General features: G+C 47.6%; 1 protein-coding gene across 1 annotated transcript in view; it reads right to left on the bottom strand.

The window, feature by feature from the left end:
- The window catches only part of LOC134889019 (uncharacterized), a 391,009-nt gene that overhangs the window by 176,303 nt on the left and 195,774 nt on the right, over positions 1–18,932 (bottom strand). The window contains exon 7 of the mRNA XM_063913347.1: positions 2,787–2,833. Coding sequence (XP_063769417.1) covers positions 2,787–2,833 — 47 coding nt within the window. The remainder of the gene's footprint in view (positions 1–2,786; positions 2,834–18,932) is intronic.

The raw sequence follows: 18,932 nt of genomic DNA, 5'->3' as shown, positions 1-18,932 counted from the left end.
TCCAACCACACTACCCCAGCACTGCACATCCAGGCTGAGGCTATTGCCGGTCGCAGTATAACACCAGTATGTGTGTATATACTCTTCAGTGTAGTTTCCAGCCTCCTATCTGCTGGATCCTTGAGGGCGGCCGTATCAGGAGACGGCAACGCCACTTGCTTTGATAAACGTGTGAGCGCCTTATCCACCTTAGGGGGTGTTTCCCAGCGCGCCCTAACCTCTGGTGGGAAAGGGTATAATGCCAACAACTTCTTTGAAATTAGCAATTTTCTATCGGGGGTAACCCACGCTTCATCACACACATCATTCAATTCCTCTGATTCTGGTAAAAATACAGGTAGTTTTTTCACCCCCCACATAATACCCCTTTTTGAGGTACCAGCAGTATCAGAGATCTGTAACGCCTCCTTCATTGCCGTGATCATATAACGTGTGGCCCTATTGGAAAATACGTTTGTTTCTTCACCGTCGACACTAGATTCATCTGTGTCGGTACCCGTGTCGACTGACTGAGGTAAAGGACGTTTTACAGCCCCTGACGGTGTCTGAGACGCCTGAACCGGTACTAACTGGTTTGCCGGGCGTCTCATTTCATCAACTGACTTTTGTAGTGTGCTGACATTATCACGTAATTCCATAACTAAAGCCATCCATTCCGGTGTCGACTCCCTAGGGGGTGACATTACCATCATCGGCAATTGCTCTGCCTCCACACCAACATCGTCCTCATACATGTCGACACACCCGTACCGACACACAGCAGCCGCACAGGGAATGCTCTAATCGAAGACAGGACCCCTTAGCCCTTTGGGGAGACAGAGGGAGAGTTTGCCAGCACACACCAAAAGCGCTATAAATGTATATAAACAACCCTAGAAGGTGTTGTTTACTATATATGCGCTCTTAATATATAAATATCGCCAATTTATGCCCCCCTTCTCTTTGTTACCCTGTTTCTGTAGTGCAGTGCAGGGGAGAGTCCTGGGAGCCTTCCTCACCAGCGGAGCTGAGCAGGAAAATGGCGCTGAGTGCTGAGGAGAATAAGCTCCGCCCCTTTTTCGGCGGGATTTTTCTCCCGGTTTTTAAGAAACTGGCCTGGGTCAAAATACATACATATAGCCTTAATGGGTATATGTGATGTATTTCTTTTGCCACTAAAGGTAATTATATTGCTGCCCAGGGCGCCCCCAGCAACGCCCTGCACCCTCCGTGACTGAGTCAGTGAGCCGTGTGACAACAATGGCGCACAGCTGCAGTGCTGTGCGCTACCTTCATGAAGACTGTGGAGTCTTCTGCCGCCTGTTTTCCGGACCTCCGTTCTGCCGTCTCTTCAGCGTCTGTAAGGGGGATCGGCGGCGCGGCTCCGGGACGAACCCCAGGCTGACCTGTGTTCCGACTCCCTCTGGAGCTAAGTGTCCAGTAGCCTAAGACTCCAATCCATCCTGCACGCAGGTGAGTTGGAAATCTCTCCCCTAAGTCCCTCGATGCAGTGATCCTGTTGCCAGCAGGAATCACTGAGATTGAAACCTAAAAAAAAACTTTTCTAAACAGCTCTTTAAGAGAGCCACCTAGATTGCACCCTCTCGGACGGGCACAAAAACCTAACTGAGGCTTGGAGGAGGGTCATAGGGGGAGGAGCCAGTACGCACCATGTGACCTAAAAGCTTTTTTAGATGTGCCCTGTCTCCTGCGGAGCCCGCTATTCCCCATGGTCCTGACGGAGTCCCCAGCATCCACTAGGACGTTAGAGAAAAAGGGTTATTGTTATGTGGCATCCTTTTGAGTGATGCTCATGCTGTTGTTGTTCATACTGTCAACTGGGTAAGGTTAGCACAAGTTTTACGGTGTGATTGGTGTGGCTGGTATGAGTCTTACCCTGGATTCCGAATCCTTTTCTTGTAATGTCAGCTCTTCCGGGCACAGTTTCTTTAACTGAGGTCTGGAGGAGGGGCATAGAGGGAGGAGCCAGTGCACACCAGATAGTACCTAATCTTTCTTTAGAGTGCCCAGTCTCCTGCGGAGCCCGTCTATTCCCCATGGTCCTTACGGAGTTCCCAGCATCCACTACGGACTACGAGAAATAGAATTATCGGTGAGTAAATTCTTATTTTTTCCGTCAAAAAATGCGATTTTAGCTAACGTTTTAAGGAACATTCGCACATCTGTTTGCAGATATATGCATTACTGTAATAAAACAGCAGATGTCATTAGCACAATATTAAGTCTAAAGTCTGTAACTGTGGCAACTGATATGCAAATTAATTACTGACACAATAAGGGCCTTAAGGAGGCCTTCCATTAAAAAGCATATACAAAATCAATACTTAATTAACTATGAGTACAATGCTAATTACCATTTTTACCTCTTATGCATGTTGTGTGTCCCTGTACCTGTTTGATGCAATGCTTAGCCACTACTGCTCCAGGCCAATGTTCTCCTTTTAAGATTATGGGGTAAATTTACATTGTGTTCTGCTTTTAATATCATACCCAATTTACATTTCCACGCTAAACATGCCTGGAAGCGGCAGCTTACAAAGGCAGATGCTTAATAAATGTACTCCTATGTTAATCCAGAATTAGGTGTTTTTTTGGGGAAGTGTGGTTAGGTTCTAGCTGTTACTAAATTAGAAAACTGCAAAAACTGTCTTTAGAAATCTATTAGTCTATTTAAATCTCTTGTGTTTAGAACGTTACAACATACAGTAGAAATTGTTTATAGTAAAACATGTAAAAATATATTGCTCGGCTTATACAAATGTTTAATTAGTCACTAAATAACTGACCTCACATTCAGTTGACTGAATTAAATGTTGAGAATCTTCACACAGACCTGCAAAAAAAAAAAACGAGACATATGTATTCTTTAGCGCAGAGCCGGCCCTAACTAATATGATGCGCTAGGCAAGATTTTGGCTGGTGCCCCCTAGCACCACCGCTGGTTCCGCCTCTGACCTTGCACTTCTTTCCCAGCACCATCACCCCTCATCCATAGCAGTCCTTATTTTGGTGTTTGTACCCCCTATATTTTAAATAGGAACAGTTCGCACATTTGGTGCACAGCCCAAAAAGGAGTGTGTTTTTGCTGGCAAGGGGCATGGCCACATAATAGAAACCCCAATTCCAATTACGCCACACAGTACTGCACTTTATTCACATTTGATCATGCGATAGTGTCCATAATTCATATTACATCCCACAGTAGTATCACTTTACCTTATAAACGTTACTCCTCACAGTAGAGCCCCTTATTCACATTACATCACACTGAATTGCTCCTTATTCACATTTCACCACACCCTATTGCTCTTTATTCACATTAGAAGACACAGTAGTGCGCTTTCTATACGCAACGCCACATAGTAGAGCACTTTAAACACATAATGCCACACAGTAATGCCCCTAACACATATGAATGAGACACATTATTAATGTCCTTATAAACATACAGTAATGTGCCTTACACATTATGACAACCTTTATTAATGCCCTTTCACACATAATGTCCCTTACACATACGCCGCACATTATTAATGCCCTTATACACATAATGACACACATAGTGCCCCCTACACATTTGCTGCACGTTATTAGTGCCCCTATACACATAATGACACATATAGTGCCCCCTACACATTTGCTGCACGTTATTAGTGCCCCTATACACATAATGACACATACAGTAGTACCCTGGTACACATATGCCACACATTATTAATGCCCTTATACACATAATGACACACATAGTGCCCCTTACACATATGTTGAACATTATTAATGCATTTGTACATGACACACATAATGCTCCTTACACATATTCCGAACACTACTGCACAACCAACCCACTCACATGCACACAGCACTCACACTGCCACTAACACTGTGACCTCTGCCTCTGCTTGGACACAGATGTGTCCTCATAAATCTTGCCTCGATGTGAACGTCGGGCACATTTTTTTTTATGAAAATGCATCTTATTTGCATTGCTATGTGGCTAGGATGCACAAGCAGCTTCTGCTGATTAAAATGATATGCAGCATGCCTATATACTGTGTGAGACTGTGGCTGTATCTGCATATGAAATGCCACACACAGAATATAGGCATGCCGCATATCATTTTAATCAGGCAGAATCTGCTGATGCCCCTAGGCATATCAAATGCCCTAGGCAATTGCCTAGTTTGCCTATACCTATGGACGGCTCTGCTTTAGCGAGACGATACACAGACCATAAATATGAAAGGGACAATGAAGTTAGCGGAAAGAGAACCGGAGAATAGTGAAAAACAAAGAGGGTCATTCCGAGTTGTTCGCTCGTTGCCGATTTTCGCTATGCTGCGATTTGTTGCAAATTGCGTATGCGCAAGGCACGCAGGGCTCATGCACTTAGTTGTTTAACACAAAACTTAGCAGTTTTGCTGTGGCTTCTGCGGCGCTTTTCAATCGCACTGCTCTTCGGTAAATGATTGACAGGAAAGGGGCGTTTCTGGGCGGCAACTCAGCATTTTCCCGGCGTTTGCAAAAAACCCAGGCGTGTCAGGGAAAAACGTGGGAGTGTCTGGAGAAAGGGGGGAGTGGCTGGCCGAACGCAGGGTGTGTTTGTGACGTCAAACCAGGAACTAAACGGACTGAGCTGATCACAATCTGTGAGTAGGTAAGGAGCTACTCAGAAACTGCTAAGAATTATTTATTAGCAGTTTTGCTAATCTTTCGTTCGCAATTCTGCTAAGCTAAGATACACTCCCAGAGGGCGGCGGCCTAGCGTGTGCAATGCTGCTAAAAGCAGCTAGCGAGCGAACAACTCGGAATGAGGGCCAAAGTTGGGGAAGAAGATACATCTTTTGGTGGTTGGCTGCATACAAATATACCCATCATATCAATGCAAAGGTCCTTATGTAATATCCTGCGAGCTGCAGACATGGGCATGATTCCAGTGAGATAGCACGTAGATTTAAAGCGGCAATAATTTAGGAGGAAAAAACAGGTTGGCTTTATATTTACAGGCTAATTTATCATAATCACATCTGTGCCTACAACGTTCATGCTATTACATAAGGGCCAGAGGGTTGCCAAAAATGTTAAAACTGGCAAGTTAATACCTGACCGCTGCAAAGGCCTTGTGGCCTAATTCAGACCTGATCGCACCTCTGCAAATTTGCAGAGGTTTGCGATCAGATAGTCACCACACAGACAGAGTGAAATACCGCCCCATGCAAGTCTGCGTATGCCATTCCAAAAGCTTTGCAAACGCCGGTCAGTTGCAAATCCGTTCGCACCTCACTCACCATCTAATGATTTTTCCATTCTGTGCGTAGCCTAGGACCTAGTCGTACAGTGCGAAAGCAACAGTCTGATCGGGCCGGAGCTGACGTCACAAACCCTCCCTGAATACGTTTGGGAACGCCTGCATTTTTTCCAGGCACTCCCAGAAACAGCCGGTTACCACGCCAAAACTCCCACTTCCTGTCAATCAGCCTGTGTTCACCTAGCCATAAAAATAGACGCAGGATTTTTTCACAGTTTAGCCTCGCGTCTGCACATTACGATCCGTACGCATGCACAGTCATTCGATAATCGGCCGCTGTGCAACTTGTCTCTATTATGCCCAGAACCAGAGATATCAGCCTTCCAGCAGCCGGTCCCTGCTCCAGCTCCACACGCCTGGTATGCAGTTTTATATGTTTGATGGTGGATTGCTCTGGCTTCTCAACTCTGATCCCCAAGTCCCCAGAACCTCATGAAAGGTGGAACTCTCTAGTGTTTTATCCAATTAAAAGCTAAGAAATCTATATACAGGAACTAGAGATATCTTCAGTCAAGCAAGTTGCCCTCTGATCCGAAAAAGATGAATATTAAACCCACACCACTATCCACCCCTCCCCTGAATATTAAACACCCCATACCACCCTGGAAGTCATGTACCAAGCCCCCTTCATTCAGCCCAATGCCCCTTCTACAGTTCAGTGTTCTCCCTCCTGCCTATTCTCACACCATATGTGCAGTAAAGGCGTAATTATCATAAATTACTGCTCCATGTGCTACATGTTGAGCGGAAGATAGAACACACCATACTGCCTGCAGGACATCAAAGCTGCCCTCAACATGTACCGCTGGACAGGGCTTAAAGTGGTCCTGGAGAGGTGGGGGAACTCACCTCGCCCGCAACACCGTAGAAGGGGTGTGGCCTCACAAGGAAGGGGTGTGGCCACACAAAGTACCACCAATTCAAAATAATGCTTCACATTTCCCGCCCCACATACTAGTGCCCTTTACACACACAATGTCCACAATAGCAGAGTCCCCCTTTTACACAGTACGGCAGACAGAGCCCCCTTTTACACAGTACGGCAGACAGAGCCCCCTTTTACACAGTACGGCAGACAGAGCCCCCTTTTACACAGTACGGCAGACAGAGCCCCATTTTACACAGTACGGCAGACAGAGCCCCATTTTACACAGTACGGCAGACAGAGACCCATTTTACACAGTACGGCAGACAGAGCCCCATTTTACACAGTACGGCAGACAGAGCCCCATTTTACACAGTACGGCAGACAGAGCCCCATTTTACACAGTACGGCAGACAGAGACCCATTTTACACAGTACGGCAGACAGAGCCCCATTTTACACAGTACGGCAGACAGAGCCCCATTTTACACAGTACGGCAGACAGAGACCCATTTTACACAGTACGGCAGACAGAGCCCCATTTTACACAGTACGGCAGACAGAGCCCCATTTTACACAGTACGGCAGACAGAGACCCATTTTACACAGTACGGCAGGTAGAGCCCCCTCCAAGGGCAAACGCAGGATTTATGAGGGGGTTTTCCAGCTAGATATATACATATATACATACTGGGGGGATGGTGAGGGCATGGGGGGACACATACTGGGGGGCCGGTGAGGGACATGGTAGAACATACTGGGGGGCCGGTGAGGGACATTGGGGGACACATACTGGGGGGGTGAGGGACATGGGGGGACACATACTGGGGGGGTGAGGGACATGGGGGGACACATACTGGGGGGCCGGTGAGGGACATGGGGGGACACATACTGGGGGGTGAGGGCCATACATACTGGGGGGATGGTGAGGGACATGGGGACACACATACTGGGGGGGGGATATGGGAATGCACATAGTGGGGTCAGGTAAGGGATATGGGGACACATACTGAGAGATGGGTGACTAGTGACACACTGGGGCCTGGGTGGGAGGGGACCTGGTTACATGCACATGTACATTAGAGCCTGGTAGATCAGCATTGCTCCCCTCAGATTGTGAATGAGCTGCACCCAGCAGAGGAGGAGCTCAGGCAGCACACAGGACGCAGTACACAGGACGCTGCAGATCCTGAATAAAGATCCTTCCATCGGCTCCACCATAATTTTTTCTATTGACCTGAGCGTTGAGATGAAAGAGAAGTGACAGGCAGCAGTGTACACTGCTAGAGCCTACCTCACTCTATGTCAGCACTCGCGGCTCCGCGTTCCGCCCCCACATGTAGTTGCAGCCGGTGATCATGATCACTGATCAGTGATACTTTCTCCCCTCACCCTGCACGCAGCGGCGCGCGCCCGATTCCACTTCCTGTATGGCAGAACACTAAACACATTCTGCCGGGGGTGACAGGGAGAGCGGAAGTGAGCAATGGAGGAGGGTAGGTGGGGACAGGCAACGAACATGCAGCTCCAGCCCCAGGCAAATCCAGCAGCGGCCAACGAGTGAGCATGGAGTGGGTGCTTCACATCCCTCATGCTGTTCCACTCTGTTCCGCCCTTTAATTGTTAGCGCTCATAGGCAGCTGCCTAGTGGTGGCGCCGGCCCTGGGAGAGGGCACTTTGAATCTGGCGCCGACTGTGCGCCATTCACGGCTCCTGGACCGCCAGCTAATGAGAAGCTGCCACTTGGCAGCTTCTCATTGGCTGGCGGTCTGCGAGCCGTGATTGGCTCACGGCAGATTTTAAAAAAACCTTCCCTTCTTCTGATTGGTGCTGCAGCCGGTCCGCAAGCCATGATTGGCTGGCGGCCGCTGCCACCTTTACAATGGAACAGGGACATGATGCTGTGGCCGGGCGGAGGCGGAACTGGTTCCGCCTGCAATTAGAGGTGACGGAACGCAGTTCCGCCCCGTTCCGGCCCACTTTAACCACTGCCGCTGGAGGATGGGTAGGGGCCCCAGTGCATTGCTTTGCCCAGGGGCCTATACTGCTGTTAAGACAGCCCTGCCCCCTGCAGTGCACATGGTTTTGCCCATTAGCTAACAAATTTGCTGCTGCAATCAGATATGAATTAGGCCCCTAATTCAGTAAGGATTGCAAATTATGCTTTATTGCAGAATTTGCAATCCTTTTGCTAGCATGCCCGGGGCCGCCCGTCGCAAGGCAAGGCCGCCCAACATGCTGACCGCAGCCTCCCCCTGTTCAACAAGCAGAAATTGCGATCGCATAGCAATTTTTGCTTGGTAGCAGAAATTAAGGTTTAGCTGCGCCCACAGAAGGCCCACAACCATGTTTCTGATCACGGCGGCTGAATGTGATGTCATGCAGTCGCTGCGATCACGCCCCCGTCACGCCCACTTCTACCTAGTTGCCGACCCATTTCTCTGCCACTGCCACCGCAACGCTCTGTCTCCTCCCTGGAAAAGGAGCGTTGCCGCGCCGCCCGCGACCGCCTCTAACTGATTGACAGGCAGAGACGATAGCATTTTCTGTGCCCCCCCCCAGAAAATGCGGGTGCATGCGCAGGATGGGTGCTGCGCATACGCCCGCATCATTTTTGGATGTTTTGCAGTTGGATCGCACACTGCGATCCAACCTGAATGAGGCCCAAAGTACCAACCAATCAGCTCTTGTCATTTTTCAAACATAGTCTGTAACAGATTTTGTACATTCCCTCTCTCCAAGGTTTGATAATTCGGGACAATGAGTTGGAGACTTCATGCCTAAATAAAAGCCTTGCTGCCACAGGGTTTTTGCGCCACTTGATGCTTGCTGGATTTTGCAGTGAGAGCTTTGTGCTGTCAGCCACAAAGTCACCTACTAGTCCTTCTGCATTCTAATATCACTGTGTCTATCTGAACCAGCTCTCCAGCCCCTGCACGCTAACAGGCATAGCTCACATCGGGTGGTCTTCAGGTTGCCGGCGGCCGGGCTCCTGGCGACCACCATACCGGCGCCGGAATCCCGACTGCCGGCATACCGACATCTTCTCTCCCTCTTGGGGGTCCACGACCCCACTAGAGGGAGAATAGATAGCGTGCACCGCGCATGCAGCGGGCCCGCAAGGGGCTCATTTGCGCTTGCCCAGCTGTCGGTATGCCGGCGGTCGGGATTCCGTCGCCGGTATGCTGGTCTAGTACATAATACCTGGATTCTGATTGGTTGCTATGGGCAACATCCCATCTTAAATAGAACTCCCATCTTAGTAAATTTACCCCTGAGAGAGAGTAATTGGTGATGCTGCATAGACCTGGAAACATGAAGACCAAGTCAAAACTCAGGCCAGAACAAGCCTGACCTACATGTGAAGATAGTGGTGCTCACTTGGTTGGAAAATGAACCTTATTATTTACCATTTGTAGTGACTGGACAACATAAAGGAATTATTATAATAGACTATTTTACTGAGACAATGACAGCAAGGCATATGGAGTAAAGTACAAGCTTAGTGGTGGAGCCATTTACACACAAGCAGCTTTACATCATGTGCACTGTGCTAGAGTGACCATATTATCCCTTTTACCTGGGACGCTCATGGGTTACACAGGTTCTGTGGCTGATTAAAACCAGCTGAAATGTAGGCTTGAAGTCAGCCAGCCACAGAACCTATGTAATCCATGAGCGTCCCAGGTAAAAGGAATAATGTGGTCACTCTAACTGCGCACATAACAGCAATTACAGTAGCTCACTACTGCCACCTATCATGAGCAACAGGCAGAAGTGAGCGAGACACATCCCGCAAAGGTGTTCCAGTAACAGCTTGTATGCAACCAGATCAGTCCCTTAGACATACTTGCCTATCTGACCTTCTCCATGAGGGAGAAAATGCTCTATTCCTGGACTTTCCTGGTAATGTATGATTGCCATCACCTGTGGTGAAACACCTTTCTTATCAATTAACTAGCTCACCACAGGTGATGGCAATCATACATTACCAGGAAAGTCCAGGAACAGAGCATTTTCTCCCTCATGGAGAGGGTCAGGTAGGCAAGTATGCCCTTAGAGCAGCGTTTCCCAAACTCTGCTATTACAGTCCAGGTTTAAGGATATCCATAATTGAACACAGGTAACTTAATTAGTACCTCAGTCAATTTGATTTAACCATCTGGACTTACGCATGGATATACTTAAAACCTGAACTGTAATTGCAGAGTTTGGAAAACTGCCTTAGAGTCTAAACGAAAAGTGAACTGTTATTTACAGCTTTATTATTCTCTCTCTTTTTATATTTATACAGTTTATACATATGTACATACGTACTGTACCTGTGTATCACAATGTTACATCTGCTGACTTACACAAATGATTACCTGTTTGTTCATTGGTGTTTCTGTGCTGCCAGTGAAATCTGTAGTCAAGATGACTTTGCAAAGTCAGAAACCTAACTAGTCATGTGTTACAAAGTACATAAAGAAAACATGTGGTATTAAACTAAGATATAACATTTCCCAAATGGGCTTTCATGATTATTATTATTATTATTTATAAGTTCTGAGGGGCGTCCTGGAGGTTCATGACTGCATTTTATAGTTCTCAAGTGTAGTGTAGAAGGGAATGAGGTTACTCTGGTACATACTGTACTTACCAACTCTCCCTGATTGTCAGTGACACTCCCTGAAATAGCAGAAATCTCCCTGACTCCCTGAATAGTCCAGCAATCTCCCTGATTGCACCTTACCCCCATTATTTAGCTGTTATATTCTTGCAAAAAAAGAAATGGAGATAATTAGTGATGAGCGGGTTCGGTTCCTCGGGATCCGAACCCCCCCGAACTTCACCCAATTTTACACGGTTCCGAGGCAGCCTTGGATCTTCCCGCCTTGCACGTCGCCACCATTTTCACTCGTGCATTGGAGATGATAGCGAGAGGACGTTCAGCGTTCTCTCAGTTTCTGTGTTCAGTGTGCTGCAAATATCTGCTCAGTGTGCTGCAAATATCTGTGCTCAGTGTGCTTGCAAATATCTGTGCTCAGTGTGCGAAAATATCTACGTTCTCTGCCTGAAAAACACTCCATATCTGTGCTGCATTGTAGTATATAGTAGGAGGACAGTGCAGAATGTTGCTGACCACCAGTATTATATAGCAGTACGGTACAGTAGTCCACTGCTCTACCTACCTCTGTGTCGTCAAGTATACTATGCATCCATACCTGTGCTGCATTTTAGTTGTGCGCAGTATATAGTAGGAGGGGACAGTGCAGAATGTTGCTGTGACCACCAGTATATATATAGCAGTACGGTACAGTACTCCACTGCTCTACCTACCTCTGTGTCGTCAAGTATACTATGCATCCATACCTGTGCTGCATTTTAGTTGTGCGCAGTATATAGTAGGAGGGGACAGTGCAGAATGTTGCTGTGACCACCAGTATATATATAGCAGTATGGTACAGTACTCCACTGCTCTACCTACCTCTGTGTCGTCAAGTATACTATGCATCCATACCTGTGCTGCATTTTAGTTGTGCGCAGTATATAGTAGGAGGGGACAGTGCAGAATGTTGCTGTGACCACCAGTATATATATAGCAGTACGGTACAGTACTCCACTGCTCTACCTACCTCTGTGTCGTCAAGTATACTATGCATCCATACCTGTGCTGCATTTTAGTTGTGCGCAGTATATAGTAGGAGGGGAAAGTGCAGAATGTTGCTGTGACCACCAGTATATATATATCAGTACGGTACAGTAGTCCACTGCTCTACCTACCTCTGTGTCGTCAAGTATACTACAAAAGTTCAGTAAAATGACCCAAAAATCAAAATTAAAAGCGTCTGATGAGAAGCGTAAACTTGCCAATATGCCATTTACGTCACGGAGTGGCAAGGAACGGCTGAGGCCCTGGCCTATGTTCATGGCTAGTGGTTCAGATTCACATGAGGATGGAAGCACTCATCCTCTCGCTAGAAAACTGCAGTGCCACTCCTAGATGGGCCAGGTGTTTGTGTCGCCCACTTGGGTCGCTTAGCTTAGCCATCCAGCGACCTTGGTGCACCTCTTTTTTTCTTTGCATCATGTGCTGTTTGGGGACTATTTTTTTAAGTGCCATCCTGTCTGACACTGCAGTGCCACTCCTAGATGGGCCAGGTGTTTGTGTCGGCCACTTGGGTCACTTAGCTTAGCCACACAGCTACCTCATTGCACCTCTTTTTTTCTTTGCATCATGTGCTGTTTGGGGACAATTTTTTTAATCTGCCATCCTGTCTGACACTGCAGTGCCACTCCTAGATGGGCCAGGTGTTTGTGTCGGCCACTTGGGTCGCTTAGCTTAGCCATCCAGCGACCTCGGTGCAAATTTTAGGACTAAAAATAATATTGTGAGGTGTGAGGTGTTGAGAATAGACTGGAATTGAGTGGAAATTATGGTTATTGAGGTTAATAATACTATGGGATCAAAATTACCCCCAAATTCTATGATTTAAGCTGTTTTTGAGGGGTTTTTGTAAAAAAACACCCGAATCCAAAACACACCCGAATCCGCCAAAAAATTTTCAGGGAGGTTTTGCCAAAACGCGTCTGAATCCAAAACACGGCCGCGGAATCGAATCCAGAACCAAAACACAAAACCCGAAAAATTTCCGGTGCACATCACTAGAGATAATATACATTAAAATGGGATCATCAGTGCCATTGACCTGCATTTGTTTTAAGGTACAATAGGGCAGATTTATTAACCTGGAGAAGTCATAAGGAAGTGATAAACCAGTGATAAGTGCAAGGTGATAAACGCACCAGCCAATCAGCTTCAGTATGCAAATTAATAGTTAGGAGCTTATAGGCTGGTGTGTTTATCACCTTGCACTTATCACTTCCTTATGCCATCTCCAGGCTTAATACATCTGCCCCAATGATTCCTATGGCTACAAGCTAGGGATGGCCATCTGTGGGTTATCCATCGATGGTCACCATCATGGGATGACCTCCATGGTGTAAAATCATCTGTAAGCGAACCATCAATGGTTTTACCCATTGGTGGTCACCCCTGCATTACTGTTCAATGTAGGGTTGCCACCTCATACCTTTAATTCTGGACACATATTAATTACACAGGTTCTGTGGTTGGCTGACTTCAAGACTCCATTTCACCTGGTTTTAATCAGCCACAGAACCTGTGTAATTAATATGTGTCCAGAATTAAAGGAATGAGGTGGCAACCCTAGTTAAATGAAATGCGGGCCAGTCAGAACCCGGGGACGTGGTTTCATGGGTGTCAGGGGTGCTAAGCTCCATGCCCTGACACTTTGAGGAGGAAAAAAAATTCAGTAGCACTGAACCATCGATGGTGGAAAACCATCTGGTTCTCCCCCATCGATGGTGAAAGTATTCAACATAGGTCATAGACCATCAATGATTTTGAACCATTGATGGTCGATGGCCATCCCTACTACAAGCATCTTAAAATAAGGTTTCTCGTGGCCATTGATATGGAATTACTTGTGAATAGAAGAGAATGGGCCTAATTCAGAGATGGATGCAGCCGCGCGGTCGCTCACAACCGCAGTGCACAACCTTACACATTGTGGCCGCATTCAGGAAGGATGCGGCCGCAGTGTGACTGACAGTGGTGGCCATCTTAGGGGCGTCGTTGCAGCGTTTTCAGCAGCTCCGGAAAAAAAAGATGGCCACCGACCGCCTGCCAGGGGCCAACCTTAGATCTGATGCCTCTGCAATCTAATTGTGGACGTATCGGAGGGCGGCATCATACATGCTGGGCAGCCTTGCACTGTGCTGGGCGGCCCACAGCATATGTGGAGATGAATGCAGATCTGTCTGCGTACAGGATATCTCTGAATAACCTTCAATATGTGAACAAGCACTGAAAAAATAAGAATTTACTTACCGATAATTCTATTTCTCATAGTCCGTAGTGGATGCTGGGGACTCCGTAAGGACCATGGGGAATAGCGGCTCCGCAGGAGACTGGGCACATCTAAAGAAAGCTTTAGGACTAACTGGTGTGCACTGGCTCCTCCCCCTATGACCCTCCTCCAAGCCTCAGTTAGGATACTGTGCCCGGACGAGCGTACACAATAAGGAAGGATTTTGAATCCCGGGTAAGACTCATACCAGCCACACCAATCACACCGTATAACTTGTGATCTGAACCCAGTTAACAGTATGATAACAGAGGAGCCTCTGAAAAGATGGCTCCCAACAATAATAACCCGATTTTTGTAACAATAACTATGTACAAGTATTGCAGACAATCCGCACTTGGGATGGGCGCCCAGCATCCACTACGGACTATGAGAAATAGAATTATCGGTAAGTAAATTCTTATTTTCTCTAACGTCCTAAGTGGATGCTGGGGACTCCGTAAGGACCATGGGGATTATACCAAAGCTCCCAAACGGGCGGGAGAGTGCGGATGACTCTGCAGCACCGAATGAGAGAACTCCAGGTCCTCCTCAGCGAGGGTATCAAATTTGTAGAATTTAGCAAATGTGTTTGCCCCTGACCAAGTAGCTGCTCGGCAAAGTTGTAAAGCCGAGACCCCTCGGGCAGCCGCCCAAGATGAGCCCACTTTCCTTGTGGAACGGGCTTTTACAGATTTTAGCTGTGGCAGGCCTGCCACAGAATGTGCAAGCTGAATTGTACTACAAATCCAACGAGCAATAGTCTGCTTAGAAGCAGGAGCACCCAGCTTGTTGGGTGCATACAGGATAAACAGCGAGTCAGATTTCCTGACTCCAGCCGTCCTGGAAACATATTTTCAGGGCCCTGACAACATCCAGCAACTTGGATTCCTCCAAGTCCCTAGTAGCCGCAGGCACCACAATAGGTTGGTTCAGGTGAAAACGCTGGAACCACCTTAGGGAGAAACTGAGGACGAGTCCTCAATTCCGCCCTGTCCGAATGGAAAATCAGATAAGGGCTTTTACAGGATAAAGCCGCCAATTCTGACACGCGCCTGGCCCAGGCCAGGGCCAACAGCATGACCACTTTCCATGTGAGATATTTTAACTCCACAGATTTAAGTGGTTCAAACCAATGTGACTTTTGGAACCCAAACTACATTGAGATCCCAAATTGCCACTGGAGGCACAAAAGGAGGCTGTATATGCAGTACCCCTTTTACAAACGTCTAAACTTCAGGGACTGAAGCTAGTTCTTTTCTGGAAGAAAATTGACAGGGCCGAAATCTGAACCTTAATGGACCCCAATTTCAGGCCCATAGACACTCCTGTTTGCAGGAAATGTAGGAATCGACCCAGTTGAATTTCCTCCGTCGGGCCTTACTGGCCTCGCACTACGCAACATATTTTCGCCAATTGCGGTGATAATGTTTTTGCGGTTACATCCTTCCTGGCTTTAGATCAGGATATGGATGACTTCATCCGGAATGCCTTTTTTCCTTCAGGATCCGGTGTTCAACCGGCATGCCGTCAAACGCAGCCGCGGTAAGTCTTGGAACAGACAGGGTCCTTGCTGGAGCAGGTCCCTTCTTAGAGGTAGAGGCCACGGATCCTCCGTGAGCATCTCTTGAAGTTCCGGTTACCAAGTCCTTCTTGGCCAATCCGGAGCCACGAATATAGTGCTTTCTCCTCTCCATCTTATCAATCTCAGTACCTTGGGTATGAGAGGCAGAGGAGGGAACACATACACTGACTGGTACACCCACGGTGTTACCAGAGCGTCTATAACTATTGCCTGAGGGTCTCTTGACCTGGCGCAATACCTGTCGAGTTTTTTAATCATGTGGACGACTTCTGGGTGAAGTCCCCACTCTCCCGGGTGGAGGTCGTGCTGAGGAAGTCTGCTTCCCAGTTGTCCACTCCCGGAATGAATACTGTTGACAGTGCTATCACATGATTTTCCGCCCAGCGAAGAATCCCTGCAGCTTCTGCCATTGCCCTCCTGCTTCTTGTGCCACCCTGTCTATTTACGTGGGTGACTGCCATGATGTTGTCCGACTGGATCAACACCGGCTGACCTTGAAGCAGAGGTCTTGCTAAGCTTAGAGCATTGTAAATGGCCCTTAGCTTCAGGATATTTATGTGAAGTGATGTATCCAGGCTTGACCCTAAGCCCTGGATATTCCTTCCCTGTGTGACTGCTCCCCAGCCTCGCAGGCTGGCATCCGTGGTCACCAGGACCCAGTCCTGAATGCCGAATCTGCGGCCCTCTAGAAGATGAGCACTCTGCAACCACCACAGGATGGATACCCTTGTCCTTGGTGACAGGGTTATCCGCTGATGCATCTGAAAATGCGACCCGGACCATTTGTCCAGTAGGTTCCACTGGAAAGTTCTTGCGTGGAATCTAACGAATGGGACTGCTTCGTAGGAAGCCACCATTTTTACCCAGAACCCTTGTGCATTGATGCACTGAGACTTGGTTCGGTTTTAGGAGGTTCCTGACTAGCTCGGATAACTCCCTGGCTTTCTCTTCCGGGAGAAACACCTTTTTTCTGGACTGTGTCCAGGAACATCCCTAGGAAACAGAAGACAAGTCGTCGGAACCAGCTGCGATTTTGGAATATTGAGAATCCAATCATGCTGCCGCAACACTACCTGAGATAGTGCTACACCGACTTCCAACTGTTCCCTGGATCTTACCCTTATCAGGGAATCGTCCAAGTAAGGGATAACTAAAATTCCCTTCCTTCGAAGGGATATCATTTCGGCCATTACCTTGGTAAAGACCCGGGGTGCCGTGGACCATCCCTACGGCAGCGTCTGAACTGATAGTGACAGTTCTGTACCATAACCTGAGGTACCCTTGGTGAGAAGGGTAAATTTTGACATGAAGGTAAGCATCCTTGATGTCCCGAGACATCATGTAGTCCCCTTCTTCCAGGTTCGCAATCACTGCTCTGAGTGACTCAATCTTGAATTTGAACCTCTGTATGTAAGTGTTCAAAGATTTTAGATTTTAGATTTAGAATCGGTCTCACCGAGCCGTCTGGCTTCGGTACCACAATAGTGTGGAATAATACCCCGTTCCCTGTTGCAGGAGGGGTACCTTGATTATCACCTGCTGGGAATACAGCTTGTGAATGGCTTCAAAAACTGCCTCCCTGTCAGAGGGAGACGTCGGTAAAGCCAACTTTTGGAAAACGGCGAGGTGGAGACGTCTCGAATTCCAATATGTACCCTTGAGATATTACCTGAAGGATCCAGGGGTCTACTTGCGAGTGAGCCCACTGCGCACTGAAATTCATTGAGAACGGGCCCCCACCGTGCCTGAGCTTGTAAGGCCCTAGCGTCATACTGAGGGCTTTGCAGAGGCGGGAAAGGGTTTCTGTTCCTGGGAACTGGGTAATCTCTTCAGCCTTTTTCCTCTCCCTCTGTCACGAGCAGAAAAGAGGAACCTTTTGTCCGCTTGCCAACAAAGGACTGCGCCTGATAATACGGCGTCTTATTTTGAGAGGCGACCTGGGGTACAAACGTGGATTTCCCAGTTGTTGCCGTGGCCACCAGGTCTAAAAGACCGACCCCAAATGTCCCCTTTCAAAGGCAATACTTCCAAATGCCGTTTGGAATCCGCATCACCTGACCATTTTACTGGTAGAATTGGACAACGCACTTATACTTGATGCCAGTCGGCAAATATTCCGCTGTGCATCATGCATATATAGAAATGCATCTTTTAAATGCTCTATAGGCAATAATATACTATCCTTATCTAGGATATCAATATTTCCAGTCAGGGAATCCGACCATGCCAACCCAGCACTGCACCTCCAGGCTGAGGCGATTGCTGGTCGCAGTATAACACCAGTATGTGTGTGAATACATTTTTGGATACCCTCCTGCTTTCTATCAGCAGGATCCTTAAGGGCGGCCATCTCATGAGAGGGTAGAGCCCTTGTTCTTACAAGCGTGTGAGCGCCTTATCCCCCCTAGGGGCTGTTTCCCAACGCACCCTAACCTCTGGCGGGAAAGGGTATACAGCCAATACTTTTTAAGAAATTATCAATTGTTATCGGGGGGAAACCCACGCATCATCACACACCTCATTTAATTTCTCAGATTCAGGAAAACTACAGGTAGTTTTTCCCTCACCGAACATAATACCCCTTTTTGGTGGTACTCGTATTATCAGAAATGTATAAAACATTTTCCATTGTCTCAATCATGTAACGTGTGGCCCTACTGGAAATCACGGTTGTCTCTTCACCGTCGACACAGGAGTCAGTATCCGTGTCGGCGTCTGTATCTGCCATCTGAGGTAACGGGCGCTTTAGAGCCCCTGACGGCCTATGAGACGTCTGGACAGACACAAGCTGAGTAGCCGGCTGTCTCATGTCAACCACTGTTTTGTTTTTTTTATACAGAGCTGACACTGTCACGTAATTTTCAACAGTACATCCACTCAGGTGTCGACCCCCTAGGTGGTGACATCACTGTTACAGACACTCTGCTCCGTCTCCACATCATTTTTCTCCTCATACATGTCGACACAAACGTACCGACACACAGCACACACACAGGGAATGCTCTGATAGAGAACAGGACCCCACTAGCCCTTTGGGGAGACAGAGGGAGAGTATGCCAGCACACACCAGAGCGCTATATATATATATACAGGGATAACCTTATATAAGTGTTTTTCCCCTTATAGCTGCTGTATGTTTTAATACTGCGCCTAATTAGTGCCCCCTTCTCTTTTTTTAACCCTTTCTGTAGTGTAGTGACTGCAGGGAAGAGCCAGGGAGCTTCCCTCCAACTGCGCTGTGAGGGAAAATGGCGCCAGTGTGCTG

This window comes from Pseudophryne corroboree, chromosome 1 (genome assembly GCF_028390025.1).
Source record: "Pseudophryne corroboree isolate aPseCor3 chromosome 1, aPseCor3.hap2, whole genome shotgun sequence".
NCBI classification, from domain to species: Eukaryota; Metazoa; Chordata; class Amphibia; order Anura; family Myobatrachidae; genus Pseudophryne; species Pseudophryne corroboree.
This window is presented reverse-complemented; position numbering and strand designations above follow the sequence as displayed.